The sequence below is a fragment of the Onychostoma macrolepis genome, chromosome 08 (genome assembly GCF_012432095.1).
Source record: "Onychostoma macrolepis isolate SWU-2019 chromosome 08, ASM1243209v1, whole genome shotgun sequence".
Classification (NCBI taxonomy): Eukaryota; Metazoa; Chordata; class Actinopteri; order Cypriniformes; family Cyprinidae; genus Onychostoma; species Onychostoma macrolepis.
The window spans coordinates 7726246-7751689 of NC_081162.1; the positions used below are offsets into that span (position 1 = coordinate 7726246).

General features: G+C 37.0%; 1 protein-coding gene across 2 annotated transcripts; it reads right to left on the bottom strand.

Annotated features, from left to right (window-relative positions):
* Nucleotides 1–21: 21 nt before the first annotated feature.
* Nucleotides 22–25324, bottom strand: adamts13 (ADAM metallopeptidase with thrombospondin type 1 motif, 13). 2 transcript variants are annotated; one of them, XM_058784686.1, is made up of 32 exons: nt 25241–25324; nt 24102–24507; nt 23778–23844; nt 23405–23673; nt 23158–23320; nt 21718–21851; nt 21552–21635; nt 21342–21466; nt 20945–21091; nt 20708–20842; nt 19866–20016; nt 19327–19431; nt 15794–15945; nt 15567–15630; nt 14124–14250; nt 13898–14046; nt 11588–11708; nt 11411–11491; nt 10412–10593; nt 10169–10319; nt 9763–9892; nt 9249–9428; nt 7009–7204; nt 5599–5698; nt 5384–5513; nt 5115–5303; nt 3725–3929; nt 3260–3593; nt 2233–2379; nt 1967–2143; nt 1197–1378; nt 22–203 (listed from the first exon to the last, which is right to left on the bottom strand). In XM_058784686.1, the coding sequence occupies exons 2-32, from the start codon at nt 24192–24194 to the stop codon at nt 30–32; spliced, it is 4644 nt and encodes a 1547-aa protein (XP_058640669.1). In that variant the 5' UTR covers nt 24195–24507; nt 25241–25324; the 3' UTR covers nt 22–29. The 2 variants fall into 2 exon arrangements, with proteins under 2 accessions (XP_058640669.1, XP_058640670.1); XM_058784687.1 differs by having other exon boundaries at nt 5599–5695; nt 25241–25305.
* Between the last annotated feature and the right edge of the window lie 120 nt (nt 25325–25444).

The window sequence follows — 25444 nt, forward strand, 5'->3', positions numbered from 1 at the left end:
TCTTCATGGACTAGAAGCTCTCTTACAGACTACACTGGTTGTTCTTCAGAAGGGTTAATGTATGAATACTCAGCCCTAAACATGCCCTTGATTTGCTGATACTCCCCGTGGAATTCCACTTCAGCCCTGCTTCCTGAGGAGCTCCACAGGAACAGCCGAGTCCCTCTGAAGATGGTCGTCTTCAAGGCATCCACATCACGAATCTGGGTAAGCAAAAGAAAACATTAGAGAATCACAGCATAAACATGTGTTTATGTTCAACCCATGGGGCATCATTTACATCCACAATGTGTTCCGCACCGCTTCTTATTTTTACTATGCGATGGCTCAGTGTCTAATGCAAATGACTCACAAAACACAGTCCATCATCAATGGCTTTTTATTGATTAATCTCAAATATTTGCTTTTAATATGTTTTATGAACACTAACCGCTTGAGTTTCATTTAGTTTAAACCCTCCTCCTTTGCCAGATAAATGATTATGCTTATATTGTACACTAACGGTGTCAGACTGTGTCTCAGCGTCTTGTGTTTCCCCTCCTCTTGTGACCTTATTTGGAGTTCCTGTCCGTGTCCTAGTTTTTGTCTTCATTAGTAAATCAGTCCCCAGCCCTGTGTCATTAATTATCTCGTTCCCTAGTATTCTTAAGTCCTGTGTTCCCTCTTAGTTATATAATGCTATTGTCATATATTGTAATGGCGGTTTGTCCGTCTGTTAGTAGTTCGTCAATAAAGAAACTTGTTCCATATCTCCACGTTTCCCTGGAGTCAACAACGTGACAGACGGTCAAAGGTTTTGGGTCTGAAAGATTTGATGATTTTTATTTATTTTTTTAGAAAGAAGTCTCTGATTCTCACTAAGGCTGCTGTTGTTTGATCAAAACAACAGTAATACCGTGAAATATTTTAACAATTTAAAAAAACTGTTTACTATTATAATATAATTTAAAATGTAATTTATTCCTGTGCTGCAAAGCTGAATTTTCAGCATCATTACTCCAGTCTTCAGTGTCACATGATCCTTCAGAAATCATTCAAATATGCTGATTTGCTGCTCTAGAAACAGTCGTGTTAATGTTTTGGTGAAAAATTATAAATGTTAAGTCCTTGCTGAAAAAAAACTTTTCATCTTACTGACCTGAAACTTTGGAATGATAGTGTTTGTTTGTATGAAGGATGGATGAACAGTGACTTACCAGTATGTATGTGGAGTTTGTATTGGTGTTGTTGAGCACAGAAAGCGCTCTGATCTGAATCCTGAAAGCAGGCGGAGCGTCGATGAACACGCGACAGCTCTGAGTGTTAGAGGCGGCGGTGGTAGCACTCTTGATCAGATTCTCAATGAGTCCAGACGGAGAGAACAGCTGAACGTCACACTCTTGGAGGAAGATACATGCTGTGTTATATCCTTTCAGATTAGTTCACTTTGCCTAATTGCACCCTATAATGAAAATTCTGTCATCATTTGCTCACCTTATGTCTTGTCAAACCCATATGACTTTCTTTGTTCTGTTGAACAACTTTTGTTGAATGTAAAAGTATTTGGAGATTCTGCCAGATACACTACTTTACACTACATTACTCCAGTCTTCAGTGTCACATGATCCTTCAGAAATCATTGTTGCTCAAGAAATTCTGATCATTATTATGGTATCATGTTATGTTGAAAACAGTTATTCTTACATTTTACATTTGAGTCCTTGCTGAATAAAGATATTACTTTCTTTCAAAAAAAAATTTACTATCCTCAAACTTTTGAACAGTACTATATCTACTAATGTGTTACAAAACAAAGAAAGTCAGGTTTACTATGACATAAGGGTGAGTAAATGACAGAATTTTAGTTCATGAATTTTTCCTTTACAATAAGCTCTATATTTCATTTGATGAATATACTGTATGTATGTATTTAGTCAAGTATGCATTAAAAAACATCAAGCGTAATGCCGTATTTGTAATAACACACCTCCATGGTGGCTTTTTTTGTTCTTTACACTTTGATAAAATAGCAGCACTCCATTCCCAGGGGTCAGGCGGCTCTGACGCACCAGTAGGACATTTGATCGTGATTTCAGCGTTTTACCGGTCATCCTCTCACAGAGACGCATCAGGATGAGTCTGTCATACAGGGCGATATTCTCCTCTGAAGATTACACACAAACACACACACAATTCACCGTACTAGTACTGCATCAGATTCCTGTCTGTCAGAAATGTAGGCTCAGTACTTACTCAACTGGCAGTTAAGAGTGCTGGATATGATTTTGATCTGAATAACCTCATCAAGAGGTCGGCCAATAGCAAAAATACACCTCGTCTGAGTGACGTTGCGCAGATCGATAGTTCCTGAGTCTTGAAGCAAAAGTCGCCCACAGAAACCTGAAACAAGACTAGATGACTTACTCCTCACTGCTTTTTTCCATTTATCCCTCCATTCATCCATCTGTCTATTCAAATAACAATCCAAAAGATACAAAATTGATAGAAACTATAAATAATATAAATGATAACATTATAATATATGAGAATATATTAATATACTGTATAGAGAGCCAAACAGGAAATAATTATATGAAATATGAATATGAAGTTGCAATTCTGTATATATAAAACTAAATCTGAATATAAAGTTTTAAATCATAAAATATATAAATTATGAATATAGTTATGTCTGAATTTAATTTATAAATCATAAATTTATAACTGTAAATCATGAATATATAGTTATAATCCCTGATAATATATTCTAATTATACGTTTTGTGAATATATTTATATTTAGAGTTCTAACTATATATTCAGATTTACATGTATATTGAGTCGAAATGTATATACTCAGTTTTAACTTGAGTTATTATTGTTAACTATGAATATTTTTTTTAAATTATCTTTTTTTTCCTTGAAATAAAATGTTAACTGAAATAAAACAAAAGACTCTGGTTCTAAATGTATCAGTATCAAATTTGTATCTATACATTTAGAATTATATATTTTGATTTATAAATATATTTTTAAATGTCATATAGTTATTTTCAGTTTGGCCCTTCATTATAATATTAATAATCTCTATATTAAGGTCATTTACATAGTAACCTTAAATTTTTTTTAAATACATTACGTTGCCATTCTTTAACATTTAACACCAATATTAATTTCATGATAAAAAACAACAAAATTGTGGAATGTGCCCCCTTTTGATACCGAAAAGGTTATCAAGGCTGACAGTTTTATATGGAGCTAGCAGACACTTGCCACCTAACTGGTCTGTGGTGGTTCTGTTGTCATGCTCATGGTGCTTTTTATCACGTCTGCTGTAGGTGCAATGGCTGAGAAACTCTTCCTCATCATTCTGACAGCTGGTGCTGGCGTGGTTCTCTGTGTCCCCTCTTCTCTCCAGGGCTCTGACTGCATTTGAGTGCTGTTGGGCTCTGGTGTGGAGGTCTGAGCTGAAGAACAGTCAGGACTATAGCAGGCCTGGATGGTGATCGGTTTGGGTAAGTGGAGGCAAAGAAAGGGACTGACAGGAAGAGGGCTGGATGGGCCCATGCAGGACACGGTCCGAGACTGGATCCCATCACCACATGAGACTGAACACTACATTAGAGAACAGAGAGACAATGAGGAATGCAGAAGCACTGACTTTATGGAATACACATCCATAAACTGTGACTCGAGTTTGTTTGATAACAGCTGTGTTGTTAGCATATGTAGTCTGGATCATTTACCTCACTCCACTCATGCACGTCCCAGTGGAAAGAACAGACTTGTGTGAAGCATGGTGCAGTGACTGGAGGCTTGTTTCCTGGGTCACACCGGTCCTCCTCCACCAGCCTCTCTACACCTCCTTCATACTGAACACACCGCACGCTCCTGACAGCTACACCCATCCCACATGACACCGAACAGTCGCCCTGATCTCCTGCCTGCCACCTACACAATCATTTCATCAGTTAAGAACCCCCACTCTAGTAATATAATATGATATAAATCAATTGGTTTTGGTTCAAGACAATAGGCATTAAGTGGAGACCCAACCAGGGTTATTATTATTGTTAACTAAAACCAAAAGAAAATCATTACTTAAAATAAGCCTAATGATTATTTTATTTCATTTCAGCTAGTTTCAATTTTCACTTCAAATTTTTGTTTAGTTTGAATTAAAGTACTGAATTAAATAAAGCTAAATAAAAACTATATAGACATTAAAAAACTAATTAAAAAATTACAATAACACAACAAAATTACTAAAACTTTAACTACAATTAAAATGAAAACAAAAAAGTACAAATAAAATCTAAAAATATAGTATAATAGTATATCAATTATACTAAAATAACACTGGACCAAACATAGTAGCAAATATGTTTCTGTACAAAATTGTCATAAATGAACAAATCGGACATTGAACAACATTTTCTAAACACTGAGGTTTACTAATGTTATAACAAATTGCATAGCCAAGTGGTGCTCAACCACACTTTCATGTGACCTTGAGACGACTTAAAATTATTTAAAATAAGCAGCATTAAAATAAGATAAAACAAATAACAATCAAGACATAAACTGATATTGTATTTCTTATTTTAATTTTCAAATCTTATTTAAACCTGGAAAACTAAAAAAAAAAAATTATATATATATATATATATATATATATATATATATATATATATATATATGTATATATAAATAAAATGAAACGAAAATTTCTATAGTGAATATAGTTGTTAAATAGGGCTCTAAATTTAAAAAAGGATATTTTGATATTTCTGTATGTATGATTATAGTTGCACTTTATTATTTGCATTTAGCACTGATTCTTCACCTTCTGTGAATCAATCAGGGCTGCATTTCCCAAATGCAACTATTGTCTTTTGTTATCAATAGAGTTCAGTGGAATCTAACGAGCATAGTTAGTTAACGATGCTTTTGAGAAACGCACCCCACAACAGGCAAATTTTGCTATTTATTAGCTTATTAAAACATGTAAAAAAACATTACAAATTTGTGTGCATTATATATTACCGTTCAACTTATTCTGAATTAAGATAGAATGAAGACAACATTTTGAGGATAGAAGGCTGAAATGTGTTCAGAAATGTTTGACAGCTTTACCTGGCTGGACAGGCTTCAGTATTACATTCCACTACCTCTGAAGGTCTGGCCATAGACTGACAAGCAGATTCTCCCAGCACCAGATCCCTGTTTCCGTCTCCTCCCTCCATCCTCTGTGAACAGTACAGGACTCTCTTCGCTACACCACCTCCACAAGACACACTGCACGGGCCCTGTATGTAGCGCCACCTGATAAAAAGATACCATGCTTATCATGTGTACATAGAAGTATGTCTAGAAACTGAAAGTAGAGTTTAAGCAGCGCTTACATAGCAGGACATTTTGATGGGCTACAGGGCTGGGTGTACATCTCTGGTTTATTGGTACGATCACAAAGGAACTCTGGGACTTCTAGCCGTGATTGGTGATCCACACAGGAGAACCAAACCTGCTGAGATCCTACATAAGCATGCAAAACGATGCACACGCAGTCACAAATAAGTGTTGGCCAAAATATCAGAACGTGCATTTGGTTCTCACTTACCGTTCCCACAGGTCTTTGAGCACTGGCCAATCACTGGACTCCAAACATAAACCGGAACCGTTCTGGAGCGGGGCATTACATGGGAGTCTGTATGGATCTGCTGGATATTAAGCAGACATTTTAGAACAGACCATATACAGACCTTATGCATCAGAGAAACAAGTATGCAGCCATCTTTAGAATTGTTAGTAGACTGGGAAGATTTTAAAACGAGTGGTTCATTCATAAATTCGTATGACCTTAACTTCACGGAGACAAGACAACGAGCACAGTGCTTAAAAAGGGGTGGAGCAACATGAGGTATATAACTAGATTATAGATTATATTACCGTTCAAAAGTTTGGGGTTACTTTTTTTTTTAAATGCTCACCAAGGCTGCATTTATTTGATCAAAAATACACTAAAAACAGTAATATTTTGAAATATTATTACAGTTTAAAAGAAATGTTTTCTATTTTAATATATTATAAAATGTAATTTATTTCTGTGATGGTAAAGCTGAATTTTCTGTATCATTACTGCAGTCTTCAGAAATCATTCTAATATGCTGATTTGCTGCTCAAGAAACATTTCTTATCATCAATATTGAAAAGAGTTTAATATTTTTGTGATAGGCTTCATGATTCATTGATAAATAGAAAGTTCAAAAGAACTGCATTTATTTGAAATATAAATCCTCTTTTGAAACTTTTCTTTACTGTCACTTTTGATCAGTTTAATGCATCTTTGCTGAATAAAAGTATCCATTTCAAAATCTTACTTCCCCCAAACTTTTGAACAGTAGTGGAAAAAAATATATAAAATGTCTTTACTAGACATTTAAGGACTTTACAAATTCATTTTATACAACACTTATTTTCAGTCTTTTGATCTGATTGGCCAAGTGTCCCTTCAAATTATATTTAGAGTTAGAACAGCACTGAGATGCTTTAGCTGGTCTGTGGCATTCTAGACCAGACTATGTGAGCAGAACAAATCTGTGAGAATTTTTAAAAGCCACATTGTTCTGAGCAGGATTCTTCTCTCTTAGGTTGCGGAGAACATAATATAATAAAACAGAAATGAGCATGGAGGGGAAATTGCTGCCACTCCATTCCACTCAAAACTCTGTTCCAGTCCTTGTGTTACTTGGTGACATGCAAAACTTGATGCTTTGGCTTCTTTTGAAACACTTTTTGTTGGCAAAGAATAATATACCTACTAATTGGCCAACTAAGGTAAAAATACTTACTGATTTCTAAACCTAAATTACTTTATATTGGCTTATTAATTTACAATATGAACTGTTATATTAAATATCTGTTGTAACTGTGCTGATATTCAGTACAGCAGCACTCTTACTTGTGTGACATAACTACATTATTTTCTGATGTCAATAATACATGCTGAATAAACTTTGTACCACAGTACCTCTCTTTGGGAATCCCAGCCGACAGGACAAACGTCCACCACACAGGGAACGTGTTCTGGGGGTTTGGGTTCAGAGCACAGGTTTTGGTCAACCTCAGAATCAGATCCATGATGGGAGCGGACACACGACACTGTTCTCTGAGCTTCCCCGGGTCCACACACAGCCGAACACTCGCCAGGCTCAGACACCTGCCATCTACAGCACTCACACACAGCAATCAGTCATCATCACATTCAATGTTAAGGTGAACATTAACAGGTTAGTTCACACAAAAATGAAAATTCTGTCATTAATTACTCACCCTCAGTCGTTCTGTTCCCAGGTCCAGAAACGTAGTAGGGACATCGGTAAAATAGTCCATGTGACAGCAGTGGTTCAACCGTAATTTTACGAAGCTACGAGAATACTTTTTGTGCGCAAAGAAAACAATAACATAAGTTATAACCGTCTTCTGCCATTTTGGAGAGTACCCCAGAACTTATGTTATTATTGTTTTCTTTGCACACAAAAAGTATTCTCGTAGCTTCGTAAAATTATGGTTGAACCACTGATGTCACATTGACTATTTTACCGATGTCCCTACTACGTTTCTGGACCTGAGAACATTTCAGTTGCATTGCTGTCTACAGAGGGTCAGAGAGCTCTCAGATTTGATCAAAAATATCTTCATTTGTGTTCCGAAGATGAATGGAGGTCTTGTGGGTTTGGAACGACATGAGGGTGAGTGATTAATGACAGAATTTTCATTTTTGGGTGATCTAACCCTTTAAATTTAAATTGACCTGATACCAGTGCTATTTTAGTATTATTGATATACCATTTAATTTAATTTTCATTTTTTTGTTAATATTTAGAATTTTAGTTTTATATTTTTGGTTTTCATTGAAAATTGTCATTTTGTTGTGTTTTTCAAATTTTTTATAAGATTTTTATGTTTATACAGTTTTTGTTAGGTTTTAGTAATTTTAGTACTTCAACTTAAACTAAAAAAAATGCAATGGCAAATAAATCAAATTAGAAATTACAATACAATAAGTTTAAGTTTTAAAGGGTCATATGATCAGATTTCAAGTTTTCCTTTCTCTTTGGAGTGTTACAAGCTGTTTGTGCATAGATGAGATCTGTAAAGTTGCAAAGATTAAAGTCTCAAACCCAAAGATTCTTTATAAAAGTTAAGACTTGTCCACGCCCTCCTAAAACAGCTCATTCAAACACGCCCCCACATGTCTACGTCACGGTTGTGGGGAGAATTGCATAACACCGCCCAAATGTTCACACAATGAAAGAAGGCGGAACTATTATTCTCGCTGTAGTGTTGTTGCTGCCGCCGGCGCCATGTCCTGGAGATGCTGTGTTTTGTTGTGAAAGTGAAACTACTTTGTTTGGGCTTCCAAAAGAGGACACAACTAGAAATCAGTGGTTAAGTTGTATTTACAACACTGTTCCAGAACAGTACAACGTAAATATTCGAGTGTGTGCAGCACATTTTACTGAGGACTATTTCCTGAACCTGCAATTCCAACTTTGTAAGGACAGTCTGGCGCTTCTGACTCACAGCCTGTAAGTATGTTTCGATATTTAAAGAATTTGCCACTGACTATTCAAACGCGAGTAGTAGAGTAGTGCTTGTTTGGTGTTTCTACGATCACAAATGCACACATGGTAATGTTTACATGGCGCGGCGCAATGCGTAAAAAGACAGTATAAGTCATTATAATCAGTAAATATATCCTCACTGAATGCAACAAATGCTTAGTTTATAGTGGGTTTTATTGTTTTTGTCTCGTCGCGCCGGGACACGGCATCACAACATGGTAAGAGGCGTAAGTAACATTTCTGTTTCACGCTTGAGATATTCGGCCAATCACAACGCAACGGATAGCTGGCCAATCAGAACATGCCTCGCTTCTCAGAACTATGAGCTTTGTAAAAATCGATGCGTTTCAGAAAGGCGGAGAATAGAGAAGCAACAATAATGTACAGTATGTGGAAAATAATGTGTTTTTTTGAACCTCAAACTGCATAAACGCATTGCATTACACCAAATACACAAAATAATGTTCTTTTTAGCAAAATCATATGACCTCTTTAAATATTTTATTTAATTTCAGTTATGTTTATTTTGTTTCAAGTAATGAAAATGTTTTTAGTAATTATGTTTTTACTAATGGTTTTAGTTTCAACTTTAGACTGTCTAACATGCTAATTCGTTGAATTCTCACACACTTTTGTACAATACCTGGCAGGACAGATTTGGGGGTTGCAGGTCTCAGTGGTTTGTGGTTTCGAGTCAAGGGCACAGTCTGAGTCAGGCAGCTTCACTTTCACTGTACCCTGCTTCTGAACACATTTGACAGAGCGCCCCTGCTCTCCCTCGCCACAGGGGGCGCTGCAGGGTCCAAACTCACCCACCTCCCAGCTACAACACATACACAAAAGACCCTGTCAAAATTACACCTTCAGCCCTTGCAGTAGTCCACACTTTAGTGTTATAATGTTATTTATAATGAAATGTTGACTTTTGGCAATAACGCAACAATCATAGTTAGTCTTTTGAAACATAAATGTGTTTCATTCAAGTCAACATCAAGTGGGTGAAGTTGGACAGGACCAGAGTTGTTTCCTATTTGGCTATACTCAAAAAAAAAAAAAAAGGTATTTGATTTTTTGGTAGTTTATGAATTGTTCTGGTATGTTTGAAAGGCCAATGATTCCTCTGAGGCAAAACATGAATATGAAAGACTGAAAGGCACCTGGGTGGGCAGTCGGGCTGGAAGCAGGGCTGCAGCTGATCTGGTGCTTGCGGGGATGAACTGCAGAGCTCATCTTCCAGACGCTCCAGTGTGAGCACATCCACACAGTGCTGACTGATTTTCTGGATGCCTACACCAGAGAGAGCAACCAGAGAGCAACCAAATTCAAACTGAGAAAGACAATATGATAGTTAGAGACTATTAAGTTAGACATTAACAAAAAAACTGCACAGAACAGTAGATACAAATAGTTGTCTTCTGTTTTTGTGAGCAAAAATAATTGGTAACTACACCAAGTTTTGCTAATGATAACCCATGGTCCAAGTTATAATTTGGTCAGTTGAGATAAATGAACTTAATGAAACTGATTACATGTAACATGTTTTATGTGGTCAGAATGTGTTACCTGTGCCGCAGGTCACTGAGCAGGCAGAGATGACAGTGGACCATCTGCCTTTAGCAGCTCTCTCCGCTGAAACAGTTTCAGACGAATAGTACTGGTATGAGATGTTTGGGGTGGTAAGGTCTCCATACTCTTGCCCGTATTTTCGAAACACCTAAAAAATGTGCAAATAAGCAGTTTTCATTACCAGTAACAATGAATATTAACAAATTACAAAGGTCCAGTAAAAAGAAAGACACTGCAGACCTGTATGTGGATTTTGTCTGTGACTGGTCCAGAGATAGTGAGCTCTTCAGTTTGAGGCAGGTGGTCAGGTGTGAGGTACAGGTTATAGATTATGGGGCTTTTCTCCAGAGGTGAGGGGTATGTGATGCTCAGGCCTGGGCTTCCATCTCCAGACACCACATATTTATCATTTAATAACACCGCTGCAGGAAATAGATGGACATTTCGTTCATATCATTTTTGAACTGTATTGATGATTTCTTTGGACATACTGTACTCAAATACAATGTCTGTCAATGTAGCAAATGCCACAAAAAAGGACAATCATTCCAGGCTGATGCATTTAAATTTGCCAGATTTTTAATAAATGAATAAAAAAAAAAAAAAAAAGTGGTTACATGGTTTAACCATGGTTTAATCATTTACATGTTTTTTTCCAGCAAGGACACGTTAAATTGATCCAAAGTATTGGTAAAGACATCTATAAAATAAGAAAAGATTTTTATTTCAAATAAATTATGTTCTTTTGAACTTTCTATTCATCAGAGGGTCCTGAAAAAATGTTTCTACATTAGAATGATTTCTGAAGGATCATGTGACACTGAACACTGGAGTAATGATGCTGAAAATTCAGCTTTACAATCACAGAACTGATTTACATTTTAAAATATATTAATTTAAAACACAAACCAGTTATTTTAAATTGTAATATTATTTCACAATATATTTAATATATGTGTATTTTATCAAATAAATGCAGCCTTGGTGAGCAGAAGTGATTATTCCAAATTTTGGAATTGTACTGTATATGAAGTCTAATGCTTGTGACAATAGTAAAGAATATAGCTTTTATTCTAAACTATTTAATAATGAAATCTTCTGCTGGTTTCATTCTCTAAGACACACAATCAAAACCGTCTTATTCCACCATACTACACGATTTCAATACTAAACTGTGTTTAAAAAACAGTATTGGGACTGGGCTGACAACTGTAGTCTGCTGAATGTAGCTATACTCACCAAGGTGTGTAAATACCGGCTTCATGTTAATCACATGAACCTGAGAGCCGTTCAGAGGAAGGCTGAGGAATGTGACATACTCTTGAAAAGACAACAGATACAAAGAGGTTATTATTCATATCTGAAAGCAAATGACTGGACAAATGATGGATATGTCTGAGAATAACTGCTACTTACCTCCAGCCTCTCCGCCTGAATAGGTGTTTGAGATGAACTGACAGGTGGAGCCATTGCCCCCACACACCCCACACACATCTTCCACCTTCCCAGAATGCATCACTCCATCACAGCCAAAAAGCTAAGCCGGGAAGTAAACAGTATGGAGAAATTATACATGCTAAATATTGGACTGCTTTTCACCAAATAAATAATTACATAGACATGAAATATTGATTTGAGTTGGAACGGTGTTAAAAAATTACCTGTTTATTATAATCCATTACAATGTACAAAACAATCATCCTGGCAACAAGACGAACACCACAACAACATTACAGTGCTAATACTGAAGTCCTCTGAATTTTCAATAGGTTACAGTCCATAAGCAAGACTCAAGATTGTACCAGTTGTGTTTGTATGAAACAGAAGAGAGCAAGTCAGTATGGAAGCTTTAAAAAAAAAAAAAAAACGGTAAATATGACTTTTTATCTAATTATGAGTTCATCGCATAATTCTGACTATTTTTCTTGCAATTGAGATATAAACTCGCAATTGCAGAAAAAAAGTTGCAATTACCTTTTTTTTCAAATCCAAATATGTAAACATTACCAATATGTTGACTCAGAATTCAGAGAAATTAATTATAAATTGTGATATGTATAGGGCTGCAACAAACAATTATTTTGATAATCGATTAATCTAACTATTAATCGACTAATCGTTGATTATTTCACTGATTAATCAGTAGACTTTGATTGATTATTCAGCTTTTGCAATTAGTTAAAATATTAAGTTATACATATTCTAACATAAAGGTCAATTCAGCTTTAGAAAAGCATATTATGTAATTACAGTTATAACACTTTACAATAAGGTTCAATGGTTAACATTAGTTAACATGAACTAAGAATGAACAATACTTCTACAGCATTTATTAATCTTGGTTAATGTTCATTTCAGCATTTACTAATGCATTATTAAAATCACAAGTTGTGTTTTTAACATTGGTAAATGCACTGTGAACTAACATGAACAAACAATGAACAACTGTATTTTTATTAACCAACATTAGCAAAGATTAATACATGAATTTAATAAATGTATTGTTCATTGTTCATTCATGTTAATTAATACATTACAATAAGGTATCATTTGTTAACATTAGATAAAGTGTTACCAATTCATTATACAAATAGATGTATTTGGCACACAAAATGAGATGACAGACAGAGACACTCTCTCACCATTTAATTAGCTACATGGAAAAGTAACACATCATTCTGCCTAACATCTCCTTTTGTAAGTGATAAGAATCAAAATAAAGGTAAGTGATGAGATGCTTTGGATAAACTATTTTATTCAAAACATAATGTCTTAAAATAGCCTACCGTATAGGGTTATGATAATGATTTCTGTAAAACAAACTATCACTTTAATTAAATATTTTTTCCCTACTAATAAAAACATTTTATCATTAGATAGCTCCACACTGGAGAGCTGCTTTATTTCAGAAAATCAAGTTGTAATTCTAACTGAAAGCGACACTGACTCTGGGTTTTCATGTTTAATACCGTAAAATATAAATAAACATGATGTGAACGGACTTTACTTGAGTACTGAACTGCAGAGCTCATGCAAACATCCACATCGTTGTAATCAGATGCATTTTTAACTGTTGCTTCCACACTGCTGTCAGTTTTTGTTGTGTTTATTTTGTTACTGAGAGAAAAGCGCGCAATATATATTTACATATTCATCAAAAGCCGCTCAGGTTCGGGTGTGTCGTCTTCTCTTGAATTGCATCCAGGAGGGCTGAATTACATTCTTGCGCTACAGCGCCACACTGGTCGAACCGCAGTATTGCAGGCTCTTGCATTAGGTCATGTGAGATTAAACGACAACAAAAATATTTGTCGACAATTTTTTGTTGTCGATAATGTCGACTAATCGTTTCAGCCCTAGATATGTAAATTCAGAGTTCAGAGAAAAAAAGTCCGAATTTCAAGATGTAAACTCGGAATTCAGATATATAAATTCTAAATTGTGATATGTAATCTTGTAATTCAGAAAAACAGTCCGAATTGCTAGACATAAGCAGTTGCAAGATATAAACTCAGAAACAAGCTCCCATACAAACGTAAGCGGTGTGATAAGAGAGAGGTGAAAAGAGCACTGGCCTCAGGTTCACGGATGAGCGATCTGTTATTCAGTTATTGACGATGACCATTATTGGTGAATAACAGACTTCAAAATGTCACAACTCATCTAAAACAAAGCTGTCAACTAAATAAGAAGTAAGCTTAGTTTACATTTTGTGTCTGGCATTACCTGGCACTTTCCACCCAGACAGGTAGAAATGGAACCAGGTGGTACAGTATGAGCAGCTTCACACCGCGTCCCATCGATGAACTGAGACCCACGACTCACCATGAAGTCCTGCTCACGGGAGCGACACGTCAGTTTACACTGAGCATCACCTGGAAGGGAGAGAGAGACATGAGAACAGAGAAAACAACAAAAGACAAACTGAACAGGAATATGTTTATGGGTGCACCTGAGCTGTAGCCGACAGCAGGGATCCAGGTGTACACTGAGCTGGAGTCTGGAGACACTGACAGAGGCTGCTGGTCTGTAGCTGAGCACTGCTGAGACATGAACTCCAGCTGAGTCGACTCGCAGGCCTGGAACAAACAACAACAAGACACGCATGTCACCTTTAACCATCAGTTTAAACCTGCTTTTATTTCATTTTACAGAAAGCAATGTCATTTCAAGTCACGTTTTCAAGCTTTCTTGCACTTAAACAGTAGTAACTTTTACATTACAACTTTTCACCATCTCTCTGACCATTAAACAGGCTGTTTTTGCTACTGTATCTTTAATGCCTATATATGCAAATGACCTTTGTTATTAATCTAGGTTGATAAAAAGTTAATGAAAAGCTAATAATGAATACAATCCTAAAAAAATTTCGGGCCTGCTTAAAAATAGATGAAATATTTTATTTGTCTACTGCATTTTATGTTTACTGCATCAGAAAAATATGCAAATCTCTTGTTAAATTATTGAAATATTATAATGTTTTATGACCCAGAGATTCATCTGACAAAAAAGCTCTAGATTACATGTTAATTTATAATAAATATAACCATTGTTTATTGCTAATTAGTGTTTGTTCATACTGCATGGACTAATATTAATTTATACACCTTGAATAGCTGAAAATAGCCAAAAATTAACATACACTTCCATTTAAAAGTATGGGATCGGTAAGATTTTTAAAATGTTTTTGAAAGTCTCTTCTGCTCACCAAGGCTGCAATTATTTGATTAAACATACAGTAAAACTGTAATTTTGTGAAATATTATAAATTAAAATAACTTTTCCATTTTTAATATATTTAAAAATGTAATTTATTCCTGAGAAATCATTATAATATACTGATCTGCTGCTTAAGAAACATTTCTTCCTATTATCAATGTTGAAAACAATATATTTTTGAAAACTGTGATAGATTTTTTTATAAATAGAAAGTTATATTTTAAGTAAAATCCTTTATTGAAAATAAATTATTAAAAAAATATTTTATAGCAAATTAAAAGTCTTCACTGTCGCTTTTGATCAATTGAATCTGTCCTTGCCAAATAAAAGTATTAATTTCTTAAAAATTTTTTACTTACCTCAAACTTTTGAATTGCAATGCAATTTTAGTTAAATACTTTAAAATGCTGTTCATTGCTTGTTCATGATACCTATTGCTTTAACTGATGCTGACAGTTTAAACTAATTTGTAAAGTGTTACAAAATTAATGAAAAATAAGGTCAAATAATAGGATGTACACTGAAAAAATAAATGCTATTTAACAACAAATCAAAAAAAGAAAGACAAAAAAGCAGGCCAGCATGCAGCCTCATGGCAATGTATAGATAGTGTAACCCTTCATTTGACTAACATGACCTACAGAGGCCCAGAGTAAACAAGCCTGGGGTCTATTACCTGCCGATTACAAAGTTCAGCTTCTGTGTCCTGTCCTTTACAGACGGTACCACCAAAGGCTGGCCTGAAACACAGAAATATCAATATGAATACATATATCTGTATTGCATCTAATATATAACCACTAGTTTCTCAGCAGAAACACAAAAAGTACATTGAGAAGTGTTATTTTTCTATAGGCTCTCATTTCTGAGAGAAGTTGTGCTGTCATACTGTCACTATCGCACCTGGGGTTGTTGCACTGTCTCCTGCGGTAAGTGATTCCTCCTCCACATGTTCGTGAGCAGGAAGAGAATTCAGACCATGAAGACCAAGAGCCGTGAACCATCATGGAGGAACCCAATGTAGAAGGAGACACACATCGGCCCTTCAAACACCACTACAACAAAACCGAAAGAATGGAAAATACATTTTTCAATCAGTATCTAATACATTTAATATTTGAAGAATATAATGGTAAATTTCTTTCTAGTAATCTCAAACATCTTCCAAATAACCAGAAAATATTGCAAGAATATATAAAGATGCATACAAATAATAATTCGTAAGGATTCATTGTTAAAGGGGTCATCGGATGTGACATGCACTTTTACAAGTTGTTTGAACTGAAATGTATACCATACTTGGCCAGTATTGTTCATGAAAGCTGCTGGATCCTTGGGTGGCCGAGTATTCTGTAACAGAGTGACAGAAGCGTGAGGTGTGCGGATCCATGTGCAAGCTTTTTATTGACAGACGTGGTCAACAAACACAGGCAGGGTCGAAACACTAGCAGACAGGTATGGCACAGACAAAACACAAGAATATTCCTAGGGCTGGCGTAGGTCATCGATCGGCGAACAGAATCCAGAGGGCTCGACAAGAAGAGTAATCCAGAAACACAAGCAATATTCCAGACGAGGTACAGACAGAGTCCGAGTGGCGAGACAAGGGTTAATCCAAGGTACACAGGCAGGAATCAGGAAACAAGAAACAAGGCAATATGAAAAGACTAGACTAAACTAGAACAAGACTCCGTAAGGCAGCTATCACTAGGAGAGTGATACACGCAGAACCATGCAGGAGACTAAACACAAAACAAACATGGAAAGGCTTGGTAAGTAGCTAACACTAGGAGACAGGATCAGTCCTCGAGTGATCACGTACCATGCTTGAGGGCTAATAATAGTTTTGCAGTGTACAGTATTGTTTATGAAAGCTGCTGCATCCTTGGGTGGCCGAGTATTCTGTAACAGAGTGACAGAAGCGTGAGGCGTGCGGATCCAAGAGACGGGACAGGACGAGGATTCAAAGGCGGCCTCCACAGCCGTGACAGGACAGGCAGAGAGTTCACAGGCGGCCTTCATAGCCTTGACGGGACAGGACGAGGATTCATAGGCGGCCTCCATAGCCGTGACAGGACAGGCAGAGAGTTCACAGGTGGCCTTCATAGCCGTGACAGGACAGGACGAAGATTCATAGGCGGCCTCCATAGCCGTGACAGGACAGGACGAGGGTTCATAGGCGGCCTCCATAGCCATGACAGGACAGGACAGGACGATGGTTCATAGGCGGCCTCCATAGCCATGACAGGACAGGCAGAGAGTTCACAGACAGCCTCCATAGCCGTGACAGGACAGGACGAGGGTTCATAGGCGGCCTCCATAGCCATGACAGGACAGGACAGGACGATGGTTCATAGGCGGCCTCCATAGCCATGACAGGACAGGCAGAGAGTTCACAGACAGCCTCCATAGCCGTGACAGGACAGGACGAGTGTTCATGAGTGGATACCACTGACACCTCCGGAGGTTCTGCAGCTGTTGCCGCCACCTCTGGAGGTTTTACAGCAGTAACAGTCTCTTTGACCACAACACGACAGGCTGAGAGTACATTGCTGGGCACCACCACCATACAAGGAGCTGAAGTGAGCACCACCGCTTCGGGAGGTTCTGCAGCATGAGCCACCACCTCTGGAGAAACTGCAGCGAGTGCCATCGCTTCGGAGAACACAGCAGCTTGTGTCACTACCCCAAGAGGTTCTGCAGCATCAGCCGCCACCTCGGGCAGTTCTGAGGTGGTGTAAGCAGCCCAAACGCAACACAAAGCGATCCCCATTATGGGAAGGGCTTCAGACAGGAGAATTAGTTCAGGAACTGAAGGGCTAGAGTGAGTGGGTTTGGGGATACCAGCTGCTCGTGCAGACACCAGCGGTGCATCCTTCACACTGGAAACCAGACTGGGATATCGAAGGACTGACCTTGAATATCCGGGTGCAACAGACAGGGAGTGATAGGACCCTGGATGAACAGACGAGACGTGATGAGACTCTGGATGAGACTAAAGCTTAGACTTTAGTGGCTGATTAATGCTGTCACAAAAAAAAAAAAAAAAATCGATCAAGACACCATCAGGAAAATAAGAATAATTAGCAAAGTCTAGATATTCTTGAATAAAGTCCTCGAGTGATTGCGTACCATGCTTGAGGGCTAATAATAGTCTTGCAGTGTACATACTTGGCCAGTATTGATCATGAAAGATGCTGGATCCTTGGGTGGCCGAGTATTCTGTAACAGAGTGACAGAAGCGTGAGGCGTGCGGATCCATGTGCAAGCTTTTTATTGACAGACGTGGTCAACAAACACAGGCAGGGTCAAAACACTAGCAAACAGGTATGGCACAGGCAAAACACAAGAATATTCCTAGGGCTGGCGTAGGTCATCGATCGGTGAACAGAATCCAGAGGGCTTGACAAGAAGAGTAATCCAGAAACACAAGCAATATTCCAGACGAGGTACAGACAGAGTCCGAGTGGCGAGACAAGGGTTAATCCAAGGTACACAGTCAGGAATCAGGAAACAAGAAACAAGGCAATACGAAAAGACTACACTAAACTAGAACAAGTCTCCGTAAGGCAGCTATCACTAGGAGTGTGATACACGCAGAACCATACAGGAGACTAAACACAAAACAAACACAGAAAGGCTTGGTAAGTAGCTAACACTAGGAGAGTACTAAACGCTAGATAATACTCAGCGATCTGAACAGGATCTGAGTGGGTGTTTGTTGACAGCTGTGTGATCAGTGCATTCAGCTGTGTATGTGCAATCAGTGCAATGGATGATGGGAACTGTTAGTGCAATGGATGATGGGAACTGTTACAGAGTGACATGTAATAGTCTGTGTGGTGTAAGAGTCAATATGAAGGAAGGGTGACCTCTGATGGCGAGTGGACGGAAGACCAAGAACCGGATTCGTGACAGTAATAATGAACATAGCAGTCGTCATTTACTCCCGACATCTGAGCCACTGAAGACGCAGTAGAGTACGTTTATTTTTGAAGGGAATGCTCCCCCGATATACCTAAATGTGTTTATTTTCACGCAAATCATTTGTGATCCAGCTTCACCTCCAGAAGACGTGAGTGTAAGGTTTTTAATGAATCTTTGCAAATTGCCTTTCCTAATAATGTGCTAGTTAGCAAGTTCCCCAGCTAAAGTAAACAGTCTCAATAGAACGGCTAGTCACCCCATGGAAGAGAGGCATGGCAGTTTTGTCAGCAGAGCTCATTAGCATTTAAAGGAACATGGACTAAAACGGCTTGCTGAAAACAGAGCTGATTTTGACAAGGAAAAATGTGTTGTTTTACACTACCATTGAGAAATTTTAACCAAAGTATGTTATAGACTTTTCATTAAGACCCTAAAGAATCATATCAACTTGTGGAAAATGGGCATCCGATGACCCCTTTAATAAATGCTGGTCAATAGCAGTCTGTCACCTGACTGGGCCCACACTCCGTCCCATCCAAGAGTGGAACAAGGAGACGAGTACATGAGCTGCGGTCACGAGGGTTGATATGGCAGGACAAAACACGACATGTTGCCTTGATGAGAGAGAAAAAAAATAAATCACCACAATAAAGCTTAATGAGAAATTTATTGACAAAATAAAAATGACAATCAAATACCTACAGTAATGAAATCAAAATTAAAATGATTTGTAAAATGTTTTATGTTATATCAATAAGCTATTTGCATATGCTTCTCCTAAAAGCTCATTAAATTATTTTTAACTACATACCATTGAAATGTTTTCGATTTTAATATATTTTAAAATGTAATTTATTCCTGTGATGTCAAAAAAGCAGTGCTGTTCAATATGTCACACCCAAACTTTCTGTATTAACAGGAAAGATGTCAACATAAAACAGAGAACTGCATTGATCAAGAGATTTGAGGTCATTAAAGTGTTGGCATGGCAGTCAGCTCTTTGATGATTTACTCTGATAAATGTGTTCTGAGGGTCATTCTTACTCACCATATCACCATTAGTGAAAGAGCAAGCAGTAGCCGAGCTGCCAAATGCTATACGACACTGATCGTCCACTCCATAGAAGAGACCAGGCCTCCAGTCCTGCACTGATCCACCCAGTACCGGCACATCCTTCACACACTCCGCCTTCCCAGCACTGCACAGACAGTCAATCTTATAAAGAACATCATCATGATGAAGAATACTGTACATAAGAAGTCTCTTACGTTCTCCAAGGCTGCTTGATCAAAGATACAGTAAAAACAGTGATATTGTGAAATATCATTGTAATTTAAAATAACTGTTTTGTATTTTAAAATCATTACTCCAGTCTTCAGTGTCACATGATCCTTCAGAAATCATAATATGCTGATTTGCTCAAGAAACATTTCTTTATTATTATCAATGTTGAAAACAGTTGTAATGCTTCATATTATTGTGCAAACCATGACTTTGTTTTTCGTTGATTTTTTTATTTTATTTTATTTGCTTTTAATGCATTCTTGCTGAAAACTATTAATAAAAATCTTACCCGAAACTTTTAAGTGAAATGGAATTGAAACAGATTTTAAGAGTGATTCTCACAAAACCTGTCACAGCATGTCATATTTCAAAATAAAACGGGAAAAAAAAGAAATTATTCATGATTCACCAATTTATACATACTTTTTTTTTTTTTTTTGAAAATTCTGAAATTCATGACAATTGTACAATTAAAAACTTTAACAAATGGTTAAATTGATCATAATTTGTAATTAAATAAAAATGCACAATTGCAGCATTTTTAATAGTGGTCTCAGACTTTGGAGGCTGATGTATATGTCTGTGATGCAGTAAGTGACTGACACCTGAAGAAGTTGTGGAGCTGAGCTCTGCTGCACTGGGACCAGGTGAGATCGACACTGTTATAACCTCCATCAGATGCCATCATAAAGCCACTGGAGCTGCATGTGTTGTCTATTCCATCATGATTTATGCCAAAACTGAAAAAAAAAAAAAAAAAACAATAAACCAAGAATTGGATTTCAGCACATTTCAGCATGGCAATATAACTCTCCTCTGAGCTTTAAAGTTGTCAAGCTCACCTGTGGCCAATCTCATGAGCGATGGTGATGCCCAGATCAAAGCCGGTATCTTCTGTAATCACACAGTTCCCCTGAGTGGAACAGACTCCGCCCAGCTGGGTCACACCTCTCACAAGCTTATTCCCATTGGGTAACACCAGATCAAACCTTAATGATGTCAAAGAGAGACACTGAATTGCAGGTATGCAGAAACACTTGATAGTGATATTCTGGTACTTCAAACATTTTAGCAAGATATCTAACAGCTTACTCCAAAAATGAATTACACTTCATATAATATATGAATTTTGATTTTATACATAAAAATGTCTTCATCTTTTAAGAATTTAAGGCATTATTTTCTACCATACAGAAAGTTCCGTTAATTAGGAGAGCTCTCTATGGTTTAAGTACACACCTGGTAATGTATAACAGCAGATCTGCATGTAAAGGGTCATTGTCAGCATCAGGGTTGACCCTCTGACCCCACTCACACACACTTTTTAGAGAGGATGTGATGTTTTCGGAGATCTGGATGTCTGGCTGTTGATTAAAACAAACTTTGTTGTCCTTGTGGATTAATATAATGGTTGTTATGCACAGCATTAGGTGAAATAGTCATTTTTACCTTCGGCTCTGTGAGAATGACCATACGAACAAGATGAACTCTTATATTGGCGCCGAGAGTAACATCTCTCAGAAGCTCAGAGGCCTGCAAGAGTAGAACAGATACTTAAACAATATAAAGTGTCTTTGGTTGTTTGTAACTGAAAATGTAGATTAAACACACATACGATATTGAGGTTGGTTAGGATGTATCTCTCAGTGTCCTGCCTATGAACATCATAGACATCTGGACCCACCACCACTGCTAGCTCCAGATGTGTGACCTTTGACCCCAGAGGTGTTCGCCGTAACCTGAACTGACCTAAGACAGATGCAGATCACACAGTTTAATGAAAGTAGCAATGATATTTTATTACATGAACAGCACATCAGAAACAATATAGGTTATATAATAAGAGAAGTTTAATTCATTCGAAATTAAGTATTACATTTAGAAGATCATAGTATGACCAAAGTATCACTTTGTAGTCTATGTACTGCATATTTACTTTAGCATACTGAACTTGATTTGGCTGTAGCACAATATTTCTGTTGTATAACAGTTCAATAAATAAAAAAGTAACTTTAGACACATTTTAAATTCAATATTGATGTTTACATTGTCTCTTTTTGCTCTGCTAACATGTTGCACATTTCTCAGCAACAAACAGCAGTGAGGTTTCATTCCTGAATGAATCAGTGTCTGAAATTGGTTAAGTGAATGATTCAATGACTTGTTTTGTTCCTGAATTAATCCATGTTTTGATCAAATCTGAATGAATGATTCACTCATAAAGACTTGCCCTGCATTCATATATGCCTACTTCCTTCCTGTGTAGTATGCAAAAACTAGTATGTGAAGTACGTATTATGCCTTAATTCATACCATTCATAAAACAGAAAATGAAAAGTAAACAGAAGACGAAAAGTGCTACTTCCGCCGAGATTATGAAGTGTGCATCTGACACTTTAAGTTACATGACAATGGGAACATGGTGGATGTACAGTACTATGTCCGAATTTAATTCACATTATACACATTTGTACTATTTGTACATCTGTACGTAAGTTCAAATGTATTCAAAAGTAATAATCAGGCAGTATGTGATTTTCAACACAGCTTTGTTTTGTTCCTGAATGAATCAATGTTTTGAACTAATTACTTGACTGAATGATTCAAATGAGTCACTTGTCAGTTACTTGTCACCACCTACTGGCATAACAATGTAAAATTCAGAAAATGCTCTTACAATATTTTACAGCTGATCATTTTTAAATGAACACTGTGTTTGGTACTCATAGCTTGAGACACAGAAAAACAGTGAAATGTGAAGCAGTGGCCAAAGAAGTCTGCATGTGTACATAGACCTACAACTGAAAAAGAGTATGGACAGAAAACAAGAATACATCCATCAATGATTTTGTTACTTTCCACTGTGAAGCTGATTTGAAACAATCAAACACTATATAAATCAAGCTGATTCGACTTGACATGAACAGCACTTTGAAAAGATGGACAAGCTCAATTGCAAAATGTATTGCTGTGGACTTCAGGCCACTGATAGGCTTATGCTCAATGATATGGTACTGTGCATTGTGTATATTTAACCAGTACAATGTTCACTCACTTTTAGGCTGTTTAAGACGTGTCCTCACTGGTAATGTGTGGGTCAACAGCAGGTGAGGTACACCAGAAGGTAAATTCACAGTAAGCTCCTTCAGATGGTCTATGTGTTTTTGAAGCACCGGGCGAATATACAGCCTCTTCTCCCCTGACTGAATCAGACCTTGCTGAGGACAAATACAGACTATTATTAGAAATTTGTCTCCATATAGTACTGTATATGGACAGCACAGCAAAAAACATCTTCTTACTAATTTGCCATGGCAGATGGGGAGAAGAGTTCTCGTATGTGCTGGTCTCAGTAACTTCAGCTGTTCGCAGCACACATCCTCCCTTTTCTTCACCACGCTCACTGTTGAGTTGATCACCATCTCCAGACTCGTGGGACAGGATACGGGTTGTTCATCTCTGTGTTGGCCCAGCTCAAAACTCTCTTCTTCGCTGTGAAACGAGCACCTCCATAGCCCTCTGAAAGACTCATTCCTTGAGCAATTCACCCACACCAACTCAAAGTGAGGCACTGCAGAGAACAAATTTGTATTTATGAACCTACTGGCCTATCTGTGAACCTTCTGACTCCTTATTCGTGACTAGTATTTCTCAACATCCGTGAATCAGACTCACCTGATTTAATGGAAATGGTATCAAAATAATAAAATAAATCTTGAGGTTTCAGTGACTCTAAAAAATCCTGAGAAATAAAAAAACAAATACAAATAAAATTAGATTTGATCAAATAATAAAAAAGGTATATTGCACATAAATACTGCAAATGTGTGTTACTTTATTGCTTGCATTTTTTTTTAAATTGTATATATTTTTATAATTATGTTTATGTTTGAACCAAGTGAAAGTCCTATACATTTGGATTTAAAAGTATCTAATATCTATAAACATTCTAAAATAAAGGTCATAAATCTGTCTTTTTCCAAGCTTAAAAGCACTTACCTTCTGCAAAGTGCATTGTGAAATCAGCAGAGCTGTTGTTTTTAAACTTAGAACCAGAAAGAGCCAGATCAGAGCTTCCATGTTTGACCACATCTTGAAGCACAGAGCTAATCAAATGAAGCTGAACATGCCAAGATAGCAGGCAGCCTGCCGTACCGCCGCAATTCTGACTGAATGTTTGCAGTTGTGTCCTGTGCATAGACTGATGTCTCACACTCTTGTTTAGAAAGATCAACATAAAATGTTATTGATCAGCAGGCATGGGCAAGTCCCGCTGAAACACTGAGTTGATGAATGACAGACAATAGTTGTTGACACACCATGATCTGTGTAGAAGGTAACAAGTTGTGCTGTGGTTGGCTCTCCTTTGATGCCTGTTTTATTGATTTCTGACATTGCTGGAAAACTAGAAGAGAAATCTCATGTATAAACAAACTCCAAATCACAGTACAGGAACATAATGTTAAACTAGTGGAGGGGGACACAACATTAAATAAATACTATAGTAATAACCAACAGTCAGTTTATGAGATTACTCGATGAATGTATAGTATATGGAAGCTCTGTTTAGAATTTCTGAGACAATGATTTTCATTGTTGTCAACCACATCATTTTAATAATTAAAAATATTAGTTTGTGGCATAATTATTACTAATTGTATCAGTTAACTAAATAATTAAATGTTTTTGGATTGGTACAGACGCTTAACTCTTAATTTTCCTCAAATTTGCTAATGATTTATTAATGATATTTGGTGGGTCAAATAGTATATGTATGAGACCACATTTAAAATCTGGGATTATGGGAATCCGACTCATTTCTGCGAATCGGTTCTTTCAATGAACTCACTAAAATGATTCAGTGATTCTATTACATCATCACGACGCCAATAAAGGCAGATGTATGCACATATTGATGTTTATATACCGGTTTTCTCTATTAATGTGTTAATTATAACTTCCCAGTCCAAGTTCCCTGCATTGTGCCAGTGCAATTTTGCAGCCATGGTTCAGCTAATAAAAACACAGCATCGTTTAAAATCTAAATATAATGTGCATTTACGTATACAAAACCCATTAGACCTATCGACTGGAAAATTGTCACACAATCAAGTCATTCGTCTATTAAAGTAACGTACTTTCGCTCCACATGTCCGAATGAAGTTCTCCACTCCTCGCGAATCGTTTAATCGATCTATGAACTGGTTTCATTAAAAATGACTCGGACATCGCTCTCAAAATCACCTACATTTGAAAATAAACAGAAAAGTGTCAGAATTCCGAAGTTTTAAATCAAGGAAATGTTATGAGATTAAATTGATTATGCTGTAGCCTACATGAGA

Coding starts and splice junctions, on each gene's coding strand:
- adamts13 (XM_058784686.1), bottom strand. CDS start 24,194: ATGTGGTCAAACATGGAAGCTCTGATCTGGCTCTTTCTGGTTCTAAGT. Junction 9,893..10,168: donor CTCAGTGACCTGCGGCACAG/GTAACACATTCT, acceptor TCTCTGGTGTAG/GCATCCAGAAAATCAGTCAG. Junction 9,429..9,762: donor CAGCCCGACTGCCCACCCAG/GTGCCTTTCAGT, acceptor TATGTGTTGTAG/CTGGGAGGTGGGTGAGTTTG.